At 46.6% G+C, this 19,641-nt stretch overlaps 1 protein-coding gene across 2 annotated transcripts in view; it reads left to right on the top strand.

Moving 5' to 3' along the window:
• ttyh3a (tweety family member 3a) overlaps nt 1-11,060 on the top strand; it is a 55,865-nt gene extending 44,805 nt beyond the window's left edge. The window contains exons 13-14 of one of the 2 annotated variants that reach the window (XM_076264911.1): nt 2,657-2,732; nt 6,926-11,060. In XM_076264911.1, the coding sequence (XP_076121026.1) occupies nt 2,657-2,732; nt 6,926-7,006 (157 nt within the window). In that variant the 3' untranslated portion in view covers nt 7,007-11,060. Of the gene's footprint in view, nt 1-2,656; nt 2,733-3,527; nt 3,634-6,925 lie in introns of those variants that run through there. The other variant, XM_076264912.1, reaches the window with a different exon arrangement.
• Nucleotides 11,061-19,641: the final 8,581 nt, after the last annotated feature.

The following is a 19,641-nucleotide window of genomic DNA, read 5'->3' as shown; positions in this document are numbered from 1 at the left end:
ACTTGCTAAACAACACGATAACAATATCCCTAAAACACCAGATGTTATTTATTATTTTGGTGACAGTCAAACAATGTTGAGCTCGCCTGAATAAATGTGTTAATCTGATGACTAACGTTACTGTTACCTAGCATGCTTGATTGCTCCGACTGATCTTTCACAGCTATTTTCCAATATATGGTCTTTTTGGCCCCCACCGTCGGCTTCAAGACAGCGCTGCCTGGAAGGAGCTAGGATTAGGCAAGAGTTAGAGTTAGGCTAGGCAGCACTTCCTTGAAGTCGACGGTGGGGAAAAGTGATCAAAAAGACCATCAAGCCTATTTTCCACAGCAAAAAAAACTAAATTTGTGCAACATCAGGATTTGCTTGAAGCTATAGCAACGGTAGAAAGTAAGGGTCATTCAAATAATTGTAAAACGTAGTCTACCAATTTATGTGATCTAGACAACGTCAGCATAAACTCAGTAAAGTAAACTTGTACCCTAGCCTGGCTCCACCCTTCTACGTACTTCCGCTCAATTTCATTCCTACAGTACTCTTTGCCGAAGAGTAGCGTATAGCGAATATATATATATATATATATATAACATAGTCAAGAGTACGGTTTATGAGGCAACTTGTACCCAACACGCCAGTGGCGAATAACCTTATTTATTTTACTCGCCAATGCAAATTTTTTCCTGCCATTTGGCGAGTGGTGGGTGGCAATTTTATACCCTGACTAACACCCACGCTGCTCATTCAGTGAGGAGCCCTTCTTCCACCAGCACGATATGGCTTACACAAACTAGCTTACACAAACACACCTTTGACCATGCGAGTGATCACACATACCCACATACTCAGTCGTAGTGCAAGCCTGTAGAGTATGTAAATCAGGAAACACAAGCTTTAGTCCACTCAGTGATGCATAGACACACACGCATGAGCAAAATCTTACACACACACACTCTGCATCCTTTAGTGTGCACAGCCCTATATTTTTAGAATACATTTTCTTCTGTTTGTGTGACCAAAACATTGAAAGAAAGACACTACAGGCCATTAGAAGCTCTGCTGTGATGGACTATGCCATGCGAGACTCGTGCAGCTGGGGAGATTTCTCATGCGAGTTTCTCACGCAACGTAGCCCTGCCGCCCTCTGAGTCTGAGGCCATCTGACCCAGTGTGGTGCGTTTCAGCAATGGGAAAGTGTTCAATGTTCCACCCCCCCCAACCCCCAGTCCCAACCCCCCCTCCACATATTCTGCCCTGGGAAAAGAGTGGCCCACCTCACATGTGCGGGTCCTTTACGGGCCGGCCGGGACAGGATGGGCTGGGTGAGGTTAGGATGATCTGGGCTGGACTGGGCTGGACCGTGGGCTCGCCAGTCAGAGTCCCGGGGGGACCTCCGCAGCCGTGATCCAGTTACATGCCCAGCGCTCCCCAACGTCTGGAGACCTTGGGGTGGATAAAGGGAGGGAGATGCTATCAGTGGTCTCAGTAGATCTCAGACCACACAGGCATGAGTGTGTGAGAAATACACACACACACACTGTTGGGGCCTGTGAACATGTTCTCTCATGCATACACACTTATGGGAAAAGCTAACATAGAGGTCTTCTCGTAAACACCACACATACATTACACACACACACACTCCTACACTCTCTCTATTCACACACACACACACACACACACAATACTTATGTGTTCACACTGAAGTGATGCACACCTACACACTCCTCTCTTTCTCTCACAGACACACAGAGATACTGGTACACACACACACAGACACTGACTCATCCCCCCAAGCCCAGGCGGGTGAGGCCAGTGCAGCTGCTCCCCTCCAGCTGTGGCCCTGTGAAGCCCTCTGGTGCTCTGGGACGTCCCCACTCGCTCACTTACTCGCTCTGGATGGGGGGGGAGAGACATTAGCCCACGCATGCATAAAAATACCTTCACAGGTGGCCAAAAAGATTATGGTAGAGGAAAAACAAAACAATTCTCCCTTTTATGCTTACTGTACATCATGGTTTTTTAATATATTTTTACAGAAACTATACGATTCCATCTAGTGAACATTGAGAGGTTTGTGAGTTTTGAAGACTGAGGGATAGTGGACCCTCACCAGCTTAGGGGCTTCAGGATCTGGATTTGTGAGCGAATGAGGGGGGAGGGGAACATCAAAGATGAGACCCATGTCTGCTTTTTGGGAAAGGGGGGGTTAGATATTTCTAAAGATGTGGGCTTAGGGACTTAGCAGAAATGTGTGTGTGTGTCTGTGTGTGTGTGTGTGTGTGTCTGTGTGTGTGTGTGAGTGTGAGAGAGAGAATGCTCAGCGATGGGAACAGGGTCCTGTAAGTGAGCTCTCCTGTTGCAGCTGTAGGCAGCCACTCTCCACACTGAGGAACTGCAGGAACTTCTAATCTGCAGGTGGTTCTCTGTACCTGGAGAGAATGAGGCCATGGATTGATTGTCTTGTCTTTTTTTAGTCTTGTGAATAAAGTCTTAACCAACAATGTGCTTTCTATTTTTATTTTATATACCATGATGACCAAACATTTCACCATCTTTTAGATATGTTGCTGTCACTAAGAGTTTCAGGTTGGCTTTCCCCCAAGCCTAGTTCCTGGGAGTGTTTGTATAATGTCTGTGTCTTGTGTTCTGTTTTCAGGACTCAGAACGCAAACTTCCAGAACCCGCGGTGCGAGAACACCCCTCTCATTGGCCGAGAGTCCCCGCCCCCCTCTGTAAGTGCCCACTCACACATCTCTTAGCTCCGATGGACAGCTTGCCTCAGGATCATTCAGACAGTCTTTATCCAAATAGATATAGAAGGAAAAAAGCATATGGCAGTTTAACTGCTAAGGAGGCAGTGGTCTATATTTTAATTACCGGTACAAGGGAGAAGACTGATTCTTTTTTCTTGTAGTTGTCCAATCTGTGACACTTGGCTGTACTGTTGGTTGTGGAATGGTGTTGGTCTACCATGTCCTGCACTATTTCTCTCTCTCTCTCTCTCTCTCCCCTCTCTCTCTCTCTCTGATACTTTTTTCCTATTTATCTTTCTTTTTCTCACAGTATGAATGGCTCAGAGCTGTCCTCTCCTCTTACTATCTGTGTGAGCCTCTGCTCGCGCTTCCCAGTTCGTGCGTGCGTGCGTGCTTGTGTGCGTGCGTGCGTGCGTGCTTGTGTGCGTGCGTGCGTGTGTGCGTGCGTATGTGCGTGTTTGCGTGCGTGCGTGTTTGCGTGCGTGTGTGTCCCATTTGTTATTAACTATCTGCACATACGTCTTCATTGACATTTTTGGTGTGAGGTGTGTGTGTGCGTGCGTGCTCGCTTGTTTATGTGTGTAAAAAAGAGAAACAGCTGCGCCACTGAGATACTGCCATTGTGTGTGTGTGTGTGTCCGTCCGTCCGTCCGTGTGTGTGTGTGTCCGTCCGTGTATGTGTGTGTGTGTGTGTGTTTGTGTATGCTGTGTGTGTGTATCTGCTCTACTCTCTTCTCTGTTGCCTTGTTTTCTCTCCTGCCCTTGCCCTTGCAGTTGTATTTGATGGCCGGGGACAGTAGCAGCCGGCACAGCTGGCAGTTAAAGCCCTCGCAGAGCGCCCGGTCGTTCTGGTAAACCACAGCCGCTTTCCGACCAGGTACTGAATGTGACAACCCCCCCCCCCAATCCCCGCTCCAGCATCCCCCCTCCACTCACCTCTGGCCTGCAACTTGACCTTTGACCCTTCGCTCCTCCATAGTCTTTTCTGATTGGCTCCTTCCTTCTGCACCTCTTCACCCCCAAAAGATGGACTGTACCCAGCACTTTAGCAAGCAAGCTGCCCTGTCTCCTCTCTCTGTGTGTGTGTGTGTGCGTGTGTGTGTGTGCGTGCGTGTGCGTGTGCGTGTGCGTGTGTGCGTGTGTTGCTGATGTGGCATCCTTCACTCCTGATGTTTGTGTCACTGAAGAGCAGCATGTCCACATCCAGCAAGGGGACTCAGAGTTGACCCTTGAGACAACAGCATCCATAGTTAATTACACTACTGCATACATAAAAAAATCAGTAGGCAGGCTAGGATGAAGGTCTCGGTCCTTGGATTTGTTTTGTCATTGTCGCCTCACATCAGATTTTGAAGAGGTTGGATTGTGTTTAGGATTCATTGCATGTATATATGTATGTATGTATGCTTATGCAGTAATCTTCAAATGCAGAGACAATCTGACAAAGAAATGCTTACGACAGCCAATCTCTGCTGGACAGTCGAGATCAAGTTGCTTGTACAGGGAATTTTTGCTTACCAAGCAGTTTTTATTCCCTAGACAACTTGCGCTGGAAACAACACAAAAATAGAGATTCAGTTTTTTTTTCTTTTAGTTTGACCTTGGTTTTCTCATGGTTTCTCAAATGGCTGAGATCTGCACTATGAAGTGTAGTGTATTCATTTTCTGTGAAGTCTATAGTGTTAATTTGTTACTTTATCCATAAAAAAATTCTGATCTTAATACCAAGCTGTAATCATAGTCATGTGTATAGCAACAGTTTTAGTCATGTTGTATCTAGATATGCACATCAATTCCTGCGTTCAGAATATCCACTCATTCACTATATAGTGAGTAACCATATAGTTGTAGTGCATAATAATAATACACTAAGCAGTGGATGAATGGAGGTTCTGAAGCCAGCTAGTGGGTCCCGAAGACTCTCCAGAGCATGAAGACTGTCCAGAATGACGTAAAAGCCTGATCGGGGAACAGATAAGTACTGTCAACACTATTGAGTGCTTAAGCCTCCACACCATGTCCCATGAGATTGCCAAGCACCTGCAGAGGAAGGGCATTAATTTAAAGCGTTGGTCAGATTAACCCAGTGCCAGAGGGAATGTCCTCGTAAACCCACAGACCACATCGAGAGAGAGAAAGAGAGAGAGACTGACAGAGAAAGAATTTGAAAGAGTGTGAAATAGACATTTGCAGAGATATTTGGACTGGAATTGAATTGCCCATGTGGAACAGTGGGTACAGTCATATGGTCCGACCCCATAAACCCCCCCACCCTTTGCCCTGCTGCCAAAGGGGAACCAGAGAGACATTCTCTTATTGAAGAGAGGGCTCTTAACTCTGGCAGCTGTCACAGCACCTTTTTAAATCATCTTTTATGGGATCCACAAGCATCCTGTCAAAAGAGAAATGCCGTAGAGAGAGAGGAAAGAAAGGGCTCCTGTTTTTTATTGGGTGCCTTGTGTGGCATTGCTCTTCATCATATGAAGGGGACATTTAACTTCTCCTTTATGAAAAACAAAAAGAGGGGGGGGGGGGGGGTTAACTTTCTGTTTCAAATGCAGAGACAGTAGTCTCTGCATTTGAAACAGATAGTCTGGAGCGCTTTCTTTGTGTTCATACGGTGCAGCGGCGGCCTCATCTGGTCTGGACCGGGGGGACGGACTGGGGCCAGTGAGAGTCGCTGTTTCTCATTCGCGGGCTGTTAGCAGGCCTGAGCCCAGTGGTGGAGTGGAGCGAGAGCTGCAGCTGCAGCTGCTTGTTGCACATGGACTGAGTTGAGGGGTGAGTGAGTGTGGGAAATGAAGAAGCTCCGCTATCTCCAGCCCCATCTGCCTCGCATCCTCTTCCCTCGCTCTCAGAGAGAGAGAGAGAGAGAGAGAGAGAGAGAGAGAGAGAGAGAGAAAACAGAAAGGGATAATGTTCTGCAGTGGGATTGAGTATCTGTGAAGTGGTGTTGAGCTTTGAATGTGTGTGTGTGTGTGTGTGTGTGTGTCCCTCCTCCACGATGTCGAGCAGAAAGTCTCACTGCATGCAGAGGCAGAACACCAACTGCGTCTCGACACACTTAACACACTGTGCGAAAGCACTCCCATTTATCAGTAAGCTGAGATGCTTTGTTCAGATCTAATGTTGGCAGGCTCGTAAATCTGACATCCAGCGGGTAGAGGCTGTAGTCATTGGTGACGGTGTTTGCGTTCAGTGGCATCTGCCTTGGCACCAGCCTGATATAATTATGGGGCACTAAAGAGTTACTACTTGCAGGTGCCAGTCAAGTGGCAGTGGCAAACTGTGTGTGTGTATGTGTGTATGTGTCTGTCTGTATTAGTGTGTCTGAATATGCCGTGTGTGTGCGTTCACATATACAACAGCCAAGTTTGTCATGTAGTTTGGAAGTAGTTGATCAAGGAAACAGACCTCTCGGCCTACCTTGAACGTAAAGGTCACATACTGTACAGTTAGATATTAAGTGTTTGTAAGTAGCTAGTCCTTCTATTTAATGATTAGTGTGTAAGGCTGTCCAGATGATCCTGAGTGCTCTGTGATCTGTTCAGTGTGTGGTGTTGGTGTGGCCATCTGTAAAGGAGTGGACTCACTCACTCACCGCTCCCACATACCCTGTGTGTGTCAGTGAGCCCCTTGTGTCTCAGACACAAGCCTGTATGTTTGCACTGCACTGCACTGCTGCAAATATACAACCTTTTTTCTCTGAAATTATATTCATTATGTGCCGTCATGCTGATAATTACTCTCATTTTTGTTCTTGAGGTTGAAACTTAAGTTAAATTAAGTTTGATGTGTGAAACTAAGAACTTACCTGTATTTTTAAAATGAGATATAATGAGATACAACATATTTTGCCTATTTTCTAACAACCATTAACCATTGTTGTCAGTCTGCACCATTTTGGAACAGAGGCTAAATCTGTTTATTCATTATCCAATGAAGCATCAGATCTGCTGATTACAGAACTTAACTGTAACATTCCTGTAACACCATAAGTGACTTATGTGGGTTTGGTATGAAATAATGAAAACAACCATGTTATTCCCTTTTCAACTTCCTAACAGTGCAAATGGCCTCTGTGTTGATCAGGAGTGGTTCTGTGTGTTCTGTGTTGATCAGGAGTGGTTCTGTGTGTTTGGTTATCTGACCTCTCTCACCCCTCTCTGCAGTACACCTCCAGCATGAGGGCCAAATACCTTGCCAACAACCGACCAGACTCCACCCCAGACCGCAACTCCGCAGCGCCCTGAACCACACCTGGCAGGAACCACACCTGGCAGGAACCACACCTGGCAGGAACCACACCTGCAAGACACCTTCAGCTCCTGGAACCCTGGAACCAAACAGACCCCCCCCCCCCCTCTCCTTTCTCAGCCTCCAGAGTTCTTTGTCTAGTCCGCCGTTCTCTGCCTCTCTCCCTCAGTCTCTCTCTCATGCACCGTTCCCACAGTCAGGACCAACTACAGATGCTTAGCCTCTCCAGCCCCCCCACCTCCCCCCAGCAGCACCAGCAGCCCAGCTCTTCCCCACACCACTGACCCAGACTCAGCCTCCTCGTCTGGGGCAGGGGGGGGGTGGGCTCGTGGTGGAGCTGTGTTCGTCTGTGATGTGTGCCGCATAAATAAGCGGAGTTGGCAGAAGGACTCGCTCGCAGGATGTAAATACCACCGTTGCCATAGCGCCAAGGAGCGAGGCGCACTATGATGTTTCCAGATGGCCAGTTTCTACCACAGAGAGAAAATAAGCCAGCCACCACAGGCAAAAAAAAGTACTGTGTGTGTGTGTGTGTGTGGGGTTGTTTGAGTTCCAGTGTAACATCTCTCTTCTCCTAAGCCTCCTGCCCTCCTCTTGTCTGATAGCCCACAGAAAGCAAGAGAGGCCTTTAGCCAGTCCAGCCCCCAACTCACACACACACACACACACACACACACACACACACACACACACACACACACACACACACACACACACTCAGCCCTCTTCCCTGCCCTTGGTCCGTCTCCTCCATGGCCAAGCAGAGCCAACCCAGTCCCTGTAGAATAAAACGTGACAGAAACTGTGACGTGTGTGACGCCAGAGGAACAGAGACTCCACTTATTGCCGCTGGCAGATCAGTCAGTTCAGAGGGGTGAACCACAGTAGAGCTCACTCTCTCCAGGACTCTAGTGTGGGGACAATGGGCAGTGTGTTTGGGAGACGAAAGGAGGCATACTGCAAATGGACTTTTTTATTTTTAGCTCTCTTTTGTTATTTTTCATTTTAATGAATCCATCTTCAGCGTGAAGTGTGATTTTTATACGGCTTGTGGGGATTGGTCATTATGGTGTCTGTTCTAAATTGCTGTTTGAAAACATCCTAAAATAGCTTTTTATAGACCTATTTTGAAGGATTACTGCCATTGCTGTGAAAAAGACTATTATTTATCTCTATAAGAGAGAGAAAGAGGAGGGGAGAACAAAGACAGACTGAGCAGTGAGTGTGTGTCGCTTGTATCTCTCACAGACGCCACGGAAGGTGTGGGAGAGGGTTGGGAAGCAGGCTGGGTTTGTATACACTTTTGGAAAGCCCCACAAAGCCTGCACTTCCCTTGTTCCCACACACACACACACACACACACACGCACACACACACACACACACACATACACACACAAACTCTTACAGTCACACACTCAAGTGCAGTAGATATCCAGTCCCAGGCCCCAGACTCCAGTTATCCAACATGCCCTCTGCAGCAGAGGAGGTTGGCCTCTGCCTGATCCCTCATCTTGTGCTGTTAGCCAGGCTGCTCACGCACAGTTAAGCCCCTGTGGACTGGAGATGATCATCTCAGCCCCCTACAGCACAGACAGCAGCGCCATCTCCTCAGCTCCCCTTTGGCCAGGGAAGCTTCTAGTCCGCTAGGCCCTACTCGGGCCAGATGCAGGCTGAGCTGGTGATGTCGCCTCCGCTGGAAAAAGCACTCATCTTTAAAGGCTCCTAGCAGCTTTTGGACAGAGCTCATCTTTAAAGGCTCCTAGCAGCTGTTGAACAGAACTCATCTTTAAAGGGCTCCTAGCAGCTATTGAACAGTGCTCATCTTTAAAGGCTCCTAGCAGCTATTGAACAGAGCTCATCTTTAAAGGCTCCTAGCAGCTATTGAACAGAGCTCATCTTTAAAAGTTCATAACAGCTATCAAACAGCATGTCATTTGGTGCTAGGTTCTCATTGGCCAGTGGTTTCTCAAGCCAGTATAATAAGTGCTTGGCTTTGAAGGAAGTTTTGCGTTTTAAATGCCATCATCATCCTCACGGCGCCCCCATAGACCGATTTGAAGAAGCAAGGAGTCCTCCTCAACTGGACTTCTGAGGACCGTGTTTGAGCTGAACTGTGTGGTGTGGGGCTGGTCTGCTCTGACTGCGTCGGGCTGATGGACTGTGCAGCCGCCGGTGCTGTGGAGCCGTGGAAGACGCGCTGCTCTCTCGGGGAGAGGAGCTCAGCTGAACTCTTCTCCTCTGATTGACGACCGGCAGCCTTCCCCTACCCTGGAGCCAGGCGCTGGGGCATCAGCCCGACTGATAATATGGGACCAAAAGCAACACGGCAACATCCCACAGCGTTTGTGTCTCAGCGCTTTCTCCTCCTGTGTTTCATTTGTATTCCAATTGTCAGTAATGATCGTCTCCCTAAAGATCTGCAGCGCTGTCTCGTCAGACCATTTTGTTTCGTTTTGTTTTTCCTTCTGAGAAAGCGGAACTGGACGGCCCTCTTGCACATAACTCACACACACACACAGACACACAGACACACATCTGGCTCCTGACCATAACGGCATGGCTCAGCCGCTTCTGGATTAAGAGCGATGTCGTGTGGCAGCACCGATGCTCCTACAGAAAAGATGTCTGTCTGTCTGTCTGTCTGTCTGTCTGTCTGTCTCTCTCCCACACTTGCACCCAACCCCACGTCCACTTAGACTCTGCTGTGCTGAAGCACACTGTTCATCAGATCCTATGTTCTTGTTAGGCATTTCACGTGATCAATGCTTTGCCTATCAGTCTCTTGTTTCCTCATGGAAACACACACACACACACACACACACACACAGAGGCAGAGGTAGGGTGAGCCCTGCATTGCATCCCAACCCATGCCTTCTACTGAATGTGAAAACCTGCAACAATATGAACTCCAGTATATGACTTATACTGATGTCTATGTTTTGTCCTATGAAATGCAATATGGAGTGACCGATACCTATATTTCATAGTGGAACTGCATGTGGAATCGTTAGCTGAGGAGAATGCCCTGTGATCCTACTTGTTCTTAACTGAGGTGCTGGTAACGCAAGTAGTCAACAGGCTGACTCCATTAGAGCATGTGAGCTCTTTTCTCATGCATAGACACGAGTGGAAAAAGGAATTTCCCCAATTCTTTTAACCTCTGATTAGGCAATGCAAGAGGAGCTCAGTGTCACTTGCTTTTTTGTGAGTAGGTGGTTTACAGTTACACACTGATGCATTGCAAGACTTCCTGTGTGATTTAACATTGTGTTCTACTGAAGTTACTGTCAATCGCGTCTTATACCTTGGCCCCCTTGCTTTGAGAAGAGGGTGTCTTTGGAATGTGCCAATCACCAAACACGACCCCAGAGCTACCCGGCTTTCTCAGCCCCCCACAGTCGTTTCTCTGTTCCTGTAACAGGCAAAACCTGGAAAACCAAACAACACACACATGACCCTGAGAGTGTATGAGCCGGACATTTGAAAAACTGCATTGTGATTTGATTTTTTTTTGTTGTTTTATTGTTTTTGTCTGTGGAAAGACCCCTTGGTATAAAGTGATGCAGTCTCACTGATTTTAAAAGTGGTCATTTATGTCTTTGTTAATATTGTAATGCTAGACCATTGTATATATGCAGTAAATAATGTTTGAACGTTTGCAATGGACAGACAGTGGCCTGTTAGCAGGTCATGTTTATAATCCATGTGTCCAAGCAGTCATGGTTCATGTTTCTTTGCTTTTTATTTGAATTAATCTGTAGGGTTTTTAATTGTTTTTAATTCTTATTTTACATGGCATTTTTTCAATGATTAGCAAGCACCATTTTAGTTTTTTTTGTTTGTTTGTTTTTTGCATATGTGAATACATATTTGGATCTCTCAATGCAATGTTTTGATAAGATTTTAATTTAGATTTTTAGATGTAATTTCTTTTGTTTGGTTTTTAATATGTTTTGGTTTTTGTTTTATTTTTGTCTTTTATATTTTTTTCACTTACTAAAATATTGTACATGTCAAACCTGTGGTTTTACTGAGCTTGAATTCAATGTTTTAAAATTAAAGTAACATGAATTAAAGTCCTCGCTAATGTTTATCCTTACATAATTGCCCTACATTGCATCTCCATGACCAATTAATGTGAAAATAGAACATATCAGCCTCCAGCTGTTCATCTAATAGTATGTTTAATTACCGGTCACATGCTGTTTTTCTCAAATTGAACAGCAGAGGGCAGCAATGCTGCACCATTTTAGAATTGTCTCAAGGCCACATGCGACCCCTTTTTCCCAATAACAGCAGGAAAATGTCCCCTCAAAGAGCCACACAGCACAAACAAGGGGAGGCCAGATGGGACGCAGCATAAAGAACATTCTGAATGCCTAAAAATAGAGACCACACACCCATGCTGCTTATTTACAGGCTTATTAAAAGTAGCGGGAGCCTGTAAACAATATGAAATAGCCTTCGAGCCTCTTTAATCCGTTATGACCGCATCATTGTTTGTTTCACTGCTGTTCATGGCAATAAGCTATTTTTGAGAACTCCTATTATTTGTCAGGCCATGAAAACGTGGGTCTCACCAATTAGCTCAAAAATAGATTATGGAACGGAGAGAACCTTGGATAGTCTACTTTTGGATGAATTGTGCTGTTATAAAGGGAGGCGTAGCTGCAGAGTTCTCGTAAAACAAACGTTACTCACCAGATAGCCATTGGCCATCCTCTTGCGTATTTATTCACAATAGTTGGATGTGGATCCTGCCAGCCACTACTGGGCAAGAGGGAGAGAGAAAAGAAGTGCTTTGTGCTTGTGACCTTCTTGGGGTGTGACCACGGGTGAAAGGGTCACAGTCCCAAGCAGGCCACTAGACACTAGTCCCCCTCACTGGGAGTCTTCCTCAAGGCTCGCCAGGCAGCTGCTGTCTCCCTCAGGACTCTGTTCTTCTGCCTTTGTTTATTTTTTTTATTTTTATTTTTTTTGTGGTGGTGGTGGTGGTGGGGGGGGGGGAGGGGGGGGCATTGAGTATATACATTGTACTATTGTACAGTTGTGCTTTGGGGAGTTAGATGATTGTGTGAGTATCATGTTGTGTGTGACTGTATGGGTTTTGTTAAGATGAGAAGGAGAAAGTGCACGTTCAAGAACGTCCCTCTGGAAAAGTCTGTTCAATAGCAAGTGCATGTATGAGAGCGTATGCCTTAAGGGTAGAGAGTGTGTGTGTGTGTGTGTGTGTGTGTGTGTGTGTGTCAGTCAGTTGTGGAGTTTGACTGGAGAGAAAACAAAGCCTGTCCTGCAGTGCTGAGGGAGGAGATATGAGTGGCCTTCTGCCCAGGTCAACCGACTGACCTTGTGACGAAGTGTGGTCAACCATAGTGCGTTTGTGTGTGTGAGTGCACCACTCATTCCCCTCTCTCTGACAGGTCTACAGGGGCCTGCACTGAGAGAGATGGCTTCCTGTCTTAGGAAGTTGTTCAGGATTATTTTGAAGCTGGGTGGAGGAAGCATCTAAACTTAACAATCGCGTGTCTCTTCTTTTTAAAGTCACTTTGGGAGATTGTAGGGGCTAACTGCTAGGAAAGCAACCATTTCTTCAAATAATGTAGCAAACTTACTTACAGGACACGAAAAAAGTCCCTCTGCTTTCTTCCTGCCCCACCAAACTGAGATGGGGGTACGAGAGTTCTCCTCTAGCCAAACATGAGAAGTGCTCTGCTAATGAAATGTCACAGACTTAACTCTCAGGAAATTGAATTAGACCCTCCAGCTCGGTAGCAGGATTACATGGTGATTGCAGGCAGGGAGGTAGCCCACAGTGGCTCCATCTCAGGCCTGCTCAGAGACGCTGCCATAGAGGCCAAAGATAATGTGTGCCAGTGACAAATAAGTGACAACTATGACACTGAGGTCGGCAGCTATTTGTTTTAGTTGCCGAGTGGCACTTGTCGTCTGTACTTGTGGCGCTTGTCGATTATAAATTAGCCTTAAAGGGAAACAAACAGGACTGAAATAGTTCTGGCTCGGATCGATCTAGGGTTCATGCAGGCGAAGCCCGAGGAGTTACTCTGTGTCTGACACTGGCTGCACAGGGATTTGCTTTTCAGGATTCCTGGTGTCCCTCTCAGGGGTTTGAGGTCAGTCCAGTGAGGCGAAGGACATCTGACTCATTCCTTCTGTCTCACAGCACATGTGTGAAATGTGAAATCCTAATGGGCCATTGTTATTCAGTCTGTGGCATACACAAGGGTGGTACTTTTTTCCAGTATATTTTTAGTGAAGTGTTGGGGGGGGACATAAAAAGTAAAAGTAAAAGGGGAAAATTTAGGAAGGAGAAGTTGTAGAGAGTGTGTTTGTGTGCGTGTGTACGTGTGTGTGTGTGTGTGACATGTTGAAACAGGAACAGATGACTGTTGTTCCTGCCTCTCTGCTCGGCCTCTGCACTGTGACACGACTGACAGCAGGGGCAGTTTGGGGAAGGGATTCCGCAGACCGCCAGTGCGCCCTGGTTCTGTTCATCTTTGTTCCCCGGGTCGCCGTGGCAGCAGCTGTCAGGCGCTTGGAGTCTGATGACCCCAAGGGCGGAACTGGGCACCATGGCAACGGTTGTGTGTGTGTCCGGGAGGGAGTGATTGAGGGTTGTGGTAGTGGGGGGGGGGGGGTCAGAGGGAGTGTGTAGGGTCCTGGTAGCCTAAGCAGCTGTGTTGTATCCATGGCTAGCTATTAGCCTGCACATTTCTCACACTCCATTGGCTTCTATTCAACACACCTCTGCAGCAGCAGCAGCAGGAGAGAGAGAGGGGTGGGGTGGTTGGTGAAAGGCCTCTCTACTCCTGTCTGCCACTCCCACTGCCTTTCACTACAGCCAGCCATCACTTCTCCAACTCTCTCTCTCCTCAAATCTCCCGTCACTTAACTTCTCTTCTCTTCTCATCCTTCACTCTCTCCTTCCCTCCACTTCTGCATCTGCCTTTCAAAGACTTCAAACACTACCGACTCCTTAAGCCAACCACCCCCCCGCCCCACCCCACCCCATACACACACACCCTCCTTCCCCTCCCTTCCCCTTCCTTTGACTGGTGTCTTGCCGCCCTGGCTTGAGATTTATGCTGTGATGTGCCTTCTTCCCCATCAGCGCACACACACAAGTGAGGGCCAGCGAGGTGGAGAAGCCCAGGTTATTTCACCACACTGAACCTCAATGTCCCGGACATTCCTAGTCAGAAAGGCAACAGCGCCATGCCAAAAGGCCCTTTCCACTGACGTGGTGTTTTTTTGTGTGGAAAGGGTAGGACACTTGTTACATCATGACAAGAAAGAAAGCACCAAAGAACGGGGAGAGTTTGTTTTGGTTGCGAGGGCACATCAAACACTTTGGCTTGAAAGGTTTGAAAATGACTTATTAACTCTTTTCTCTCTCTTTCTCTCTCTATTTATATGTGTGTGTGTGTGTGTGTGTGTTTGTTTGTGTTCTTTCTGTGTTTCTCTATAAGCCACATATAAATGCAAAACATATATTCTCATTTATGCACAAACACACTGCCCACCATTTATTCTTGAAATAGATTGCTGGTAAGAGAATATTAGCTCTTCCCCGTCAGTGTCATTCACGATAAGTAAACACTGTGCCTTCTCTCTATGAACATCTCCAGCAAATATCAATCTTTTCCCCTGAGTTTAACTTTCTAAAGAGAAATTTAAAGTATATATTTCATGAAATTGCTTTTTGTAACAGATGATGTCAGCGGTGTTGGTTTACTGCAACAGTTTGAACATCTTCAAATCGGACTTCTCTGACTCATGCAATGAGTTTTGGCTTTGGACAAGAGGCTGTTTCTGCTGATAACCCACAAGGAACCAGCTTGAGCATGACTCAAAAGGCTATCAGTGCAACAGTCTCAGCACACATTTACATGGCATTCAAACACTGATACATTCACATTCAAATCCATACCAATCTGGTGGTTATTATTCAAATCTTTTGGCCGTGATTCAAAGATGGAGAATATGGCAGGACTAGGGAAGGGAGGGAGCAGAGAGATCAGATGTGGAGGAACTCCGAGGTGCCTCTCTTGCCTGCAGCCATTCTATCCAGTTGTTAAGCGCACATAGCATCATGCCTGCTAAAACTACACGAGTTGAACCCTGTGGCCTCCAAGCTCAGAGCAGGCAGGTGCAAGAATGTTGTCTTAGTGATTGTGATCTTGCCTTTGCCTTAGAACTCCAGTGATACAATCAGGACAGTAGTCTGGTCCGTTACATCCCAGTTGGTGCGATGGCGGGCAGCCTACTGCGTGCGACGCACTCATGGTCTCACGCGGGTGTAAATCAGGCTCTAATTTGACTGCTTAATCTCTATGATGAAACATTAGGGAGCAGTTCCCTGATAAGAGGTGAAGTCTGCTGGAACAGACACATGCACAGAGCGAGTGAGCGCACAGACAGAGCGTGGGGAATGACCTCATGCTGGAGGAGTGAAGCGTGAACGCTGTTCGCCTCCAGGGCCTGAGCGCTGAAACCCGCGCCTCCGCTCCCGCCGGCCATTTATTAGCAGCTGAGGCAGTCCAGGACCTAGCGTCCATCTAGCACTGAGCTGTTTAGTCAGTCCTGGATATTAGCTCGGTGTCATGACAGTACACCCCCCCCAAAAAAAAAACAGGACTGTTTTGACTTTGATGCAAAGCTCCATTTTACACACACACACACACAGACACACAGACACACACAGGTTATCTGATATGTGGATTAAGCTGGATTCACTCAGTGCCTGTGAGTGCGTGTTCTTCTGGATTACAGCTGGGGCCAGTTGCTCTGAGACTGGACAGAACCCTCCTCTGCCCTAATCTCTCCCCAGGCCCCCACTAGCAGTCTAATCCCACAACCACTTTGCCTCATAATTGGGGATTGCTGTGAGTTCTCGAGAGAGAGAAAGAGAGTGAAGTGTTGCCAAGCTGGCAGTCATTGTTACTCTAAATCGTCAGTTAGCAGTAACAAGGGCACTGATTTTTTTGAAACCATCATGCCCATGGAACAGAGACTGGGTGGACTTTCGCTGTAGGATGAACACTGGCCAGGCTCTGAGAGGGAGGACACTTGTGCTGTAAATGGATGACTAAAGGGGCAGAAAGCCGGACACCCCAAAAAGTTGTTGAGGGGGTGGAGGGTGCTATCTTGGATGCTGAGAGTAGCCTATTGGAATATGCCGCCCAAAAACCTGAATTAACACATTGGATTCATAATGCTATTTAGGTGCTATAGGTCATAATTGCTATTTAGGTGTTGTTTGCTGTTACGTGGCACATATCAAAAAGGACCACTCACAGAGGGCCAGCTAGAGCGCTGGAAAGCCTGAATGGTCACTCTACTGACCTGTACCCTGTTCTCATGTGTCATTTGATGCTCCTAACTGTGGTTTTTAGTTATTTGTGGACGATGGTGGGGGAATGTATGAGACAGGGCTGATGCGTGTACCCTGTTCTCATGTGTCATTTGATCCTCCTAACTGTGTTTTTTAGTTATTTGTGGACGATGGTGGGGGAATGTATGTGACAGGGCTGATGCGTGATTGATGAAATTGCACTGCAAGCGACCCAAGGCACTGTGCGCACTATCTCTGCTCTAAACTCACTGTGTCCATTGTGCAAACTCACATTTATCCAGATGGCAGGCCCTGTTAAGGAAACATGATCATATGCAAACAAGTGAAACTGACAGCCAGTCATCAGTTCCATTAGCCTACTCTGTCACAGCAGCGGTGGGAGGGAGAGAGAGAGAGAGAGAAGCAGGAAGTCACACCTCTGCCAACTGGCGTTTTTTTGTATTATCAGCAGGAACCAGATCACCCAGTGCCCCCCCCCCCCTCCCTTCTAGAGGCCTGTGAAGTCTGATCCTTATCATACTACTCTGCGCTGTGTCAACACAAAGTTCATCAAAATATCCACTATTTTTCTTCAATTAAAGAGCCCTGAAGTCAGACACTGGCTTCAAGAATGTCTCACAGTTTTTAGAATCGATTGCTACATATTCCAAAATAATGAAACCATGTATCTAAAACCTATGTATTCTCTTCGCTTCACCTCATTTATTTTGTATAAATTGAAGATATTTGAACTGGCACTGACTTCCTGGCTTCGAGCCACATACTGAAAGCTTTATTTTATGATTTTATTGTATGATTTGTAAGAAATGTCAAAACAGGCCTGTGTTTGGGGCAGTGTGCACCACAGGGCGATGGCATATTTGATTAGAACCGCAGCCGTTCTTTCCTTTTTTGCTAAAAGTCAAAGTGCCGTTATAATGGGGAAATGGCATCAAGACACTAGTCATTGCAGTCCACAGTGCCCTCATGGCTGGTGAGTGAGTCATAGCCGACTTGCAGGCTTCCTCTCCTCATCTAGCTCAAGGTGTCCAGGAGCCACTGGTGACGTGGTTGCACTTTCATCCAAGAAGTAACGGTTGATGCTTTTGGTTTGTGTGACTTCTATTATGAGTCAGTGCATCATAATGCATTATTATCTCACCAGTGATATGTCGTTGGGGTAGATAACGCAGTGAATTGGAAGATGTTATGGCTGAAACTTCTTAACTTTTTTTGGCGAAGTACCTTAGTGTGTCTCTGAACCACTGGTGTCTCATGGGAATGCACTCCATGATCTAGGTTTTTCCAGCACCATGCTCCAGCAGAGTTACTGTGCTGGATATTTGTGAGTGACCTTTGACCCCTTTGAGTCCCCACATTAACCCACACACACACAAACCCTGTGTCATATGCTTGCAATGAGCCACTCTGTTGCAGCCTGCGGGTCTGGGAGTCATGTGTGGCCAGCCTGTGTTCCCTGTAGACGCAGTCATAACAAAGGCTTTAATTACAGACCAGGATTCGGGAGCGTGGATGAGAACGGAAGTGAGTGGAATTCACCACAACAGGCAAGCAGCTCTTTGGGCTGTCAAGCTTGCGTGGGAAGCTTAAGGCTGTGCTGACTGGCCCCACGTGGAGGCCAGCAAGAGCTGACACCATGCTGCACACCCACAGGAATGCGGATTCTAGTCATCCTTCCTGGGATTGCAGTGTATTTGCCCTAATACCACACTGTCACTGGCAGTGTAGCAGTTAGCTACAAGCAGCACAACTGTATACTTATTAGTATAATATAATGAGTGTATATTATATATGACCGTGTGTGGTCATCTTGGGTCTGTGTGTGTGTGTGTGTGTGTGTGCATGTGCATGAATAAGTGCATTACTATGCAGGTCAGATCATCCTGTTTTTGCTCACTGATAGCTATCTTGACAGTATATGCCCGTTATCTCTGTTGCCAGCCACTTCACAGACTCTGTGAGGGAGTACTGCCTTTTATGTACACTGTCCTCAGCATCAATCACTATCACAACCTCCAAAGACATTTATTTATACACACACACAGAGAGAAAGAGAGAGAGAGAGAGAGAGAGAGAGAGAGAGGAAGCATAGAGGCACACATTTCTCTCCAGCTGTGAGAAGGAAATAAAGATGTTCTATTTAGGGTCTGAGGCATTGCTGATAGTGTGAGGGAGGCAGTCATGGAGGTTCAAGCCATAATCACAGGGTTTGAGTTTACTGTGTGATGTAGTCGGGGAAGGCGACAAACCCCAAGCTGTCTGAAGTTCGGTTTCAGGGAGACTGTTGGGTGTGATCCCTCCTTCAGTCTCGCCAGCCACAGATGAAATGTAAACTGTGTGAACAGACCTCTAAAGAGGACTACAAGTATGTGTGTGTGTGTGTGTGTGTGTTTGTTGGGTGAGAGGGTAGATGACCCAGACCTACCGCAGGAATTCCCTGCCTAAAGCTGGACGCCTTCAAAGAGAGAAGACAGGGATATGCTCTGGTCTTTGGGGCTGCCGTGAGCAGGCCCATGGGAAAGTGGAGCGAGGTGGCTCAAGAATACAAACACTTGTATCATTAAACTCAGAAGTCACATATGTGTCCTAATAAAAAGGTGCCACTGTGACATGTTATGCTATCGTGTCTGTGTCAGTTATGCTATCGTTTTGATCCGAATCTGCACCAAAGAATGGGTTTAACATCAGCATACTGTATGGTTGAAGTGGAGAGTTAGTGAGAAATTATGTCCCCTAAGATTTCAGTATTATGGTTGGTCTGTGGTTGGCTCTCTTAAAAAAAACAGGATAGTTAATATACTTAATACCTTGTAGAGTGGGTAAATATCCTTTCTAGAAATGAAAACAAGATTTGGGGGCTTTAACCACAACGGAAAGACTCTGCTGTAATTACATCCTCAATTGTAATAAACTTTTAACGGCGTGGCTGCTTCTCAATCATGGGGAAATGTCCTGGGTGCCTCTCTGTTGAGCATGTCTCCCATGTTCACACATGTTGCTGTGGCCTCTGTGCTTATTTGCACTGCCAATCTGCTATTAAAACAATGTCTTTTCCCATATCCAGTGTTGAAGAATAATAAACTGGGGTCAGGCCAAACCCCTGGTATTGAGTGTGCTTCATTAGTGAAGCCATTTACACCCACTGCTGAAGCCAACACATTTGTGAACCACAGGAACGCTGTTTGTTTTCTTGCCGTGCGTAAATAACACCCTGTAGCTCGTAAACAACACCTCGCACACGCCCTGAGTGCAGACC

The sequence above is a fragment of the Alosa pseudoharengus genome, unplaced genomic scaffold, assembly GCF_046254945.1.
Source record: "Alosa pseudoharengus isolate Yale_2024_CS ecotype anadromous, Long Island Sound unplaced genomic scaffold, YU_APseudo_1.1 YU_APseudo_1.1_scf_4, whole genome shotgun sequence".
NCBI classification, from domain to species: domain Eukaryota; kingdom Metazoa; phylum Chordata; class Actinopteri; order Clupeiformes; family Clupeidae; genus Alosa; species Alosa pseudoharengus.
Note: the sequence above shows the minus strand (reverse complement) of the source record. Positions and strands in the feature narration are given on the sequence as shown.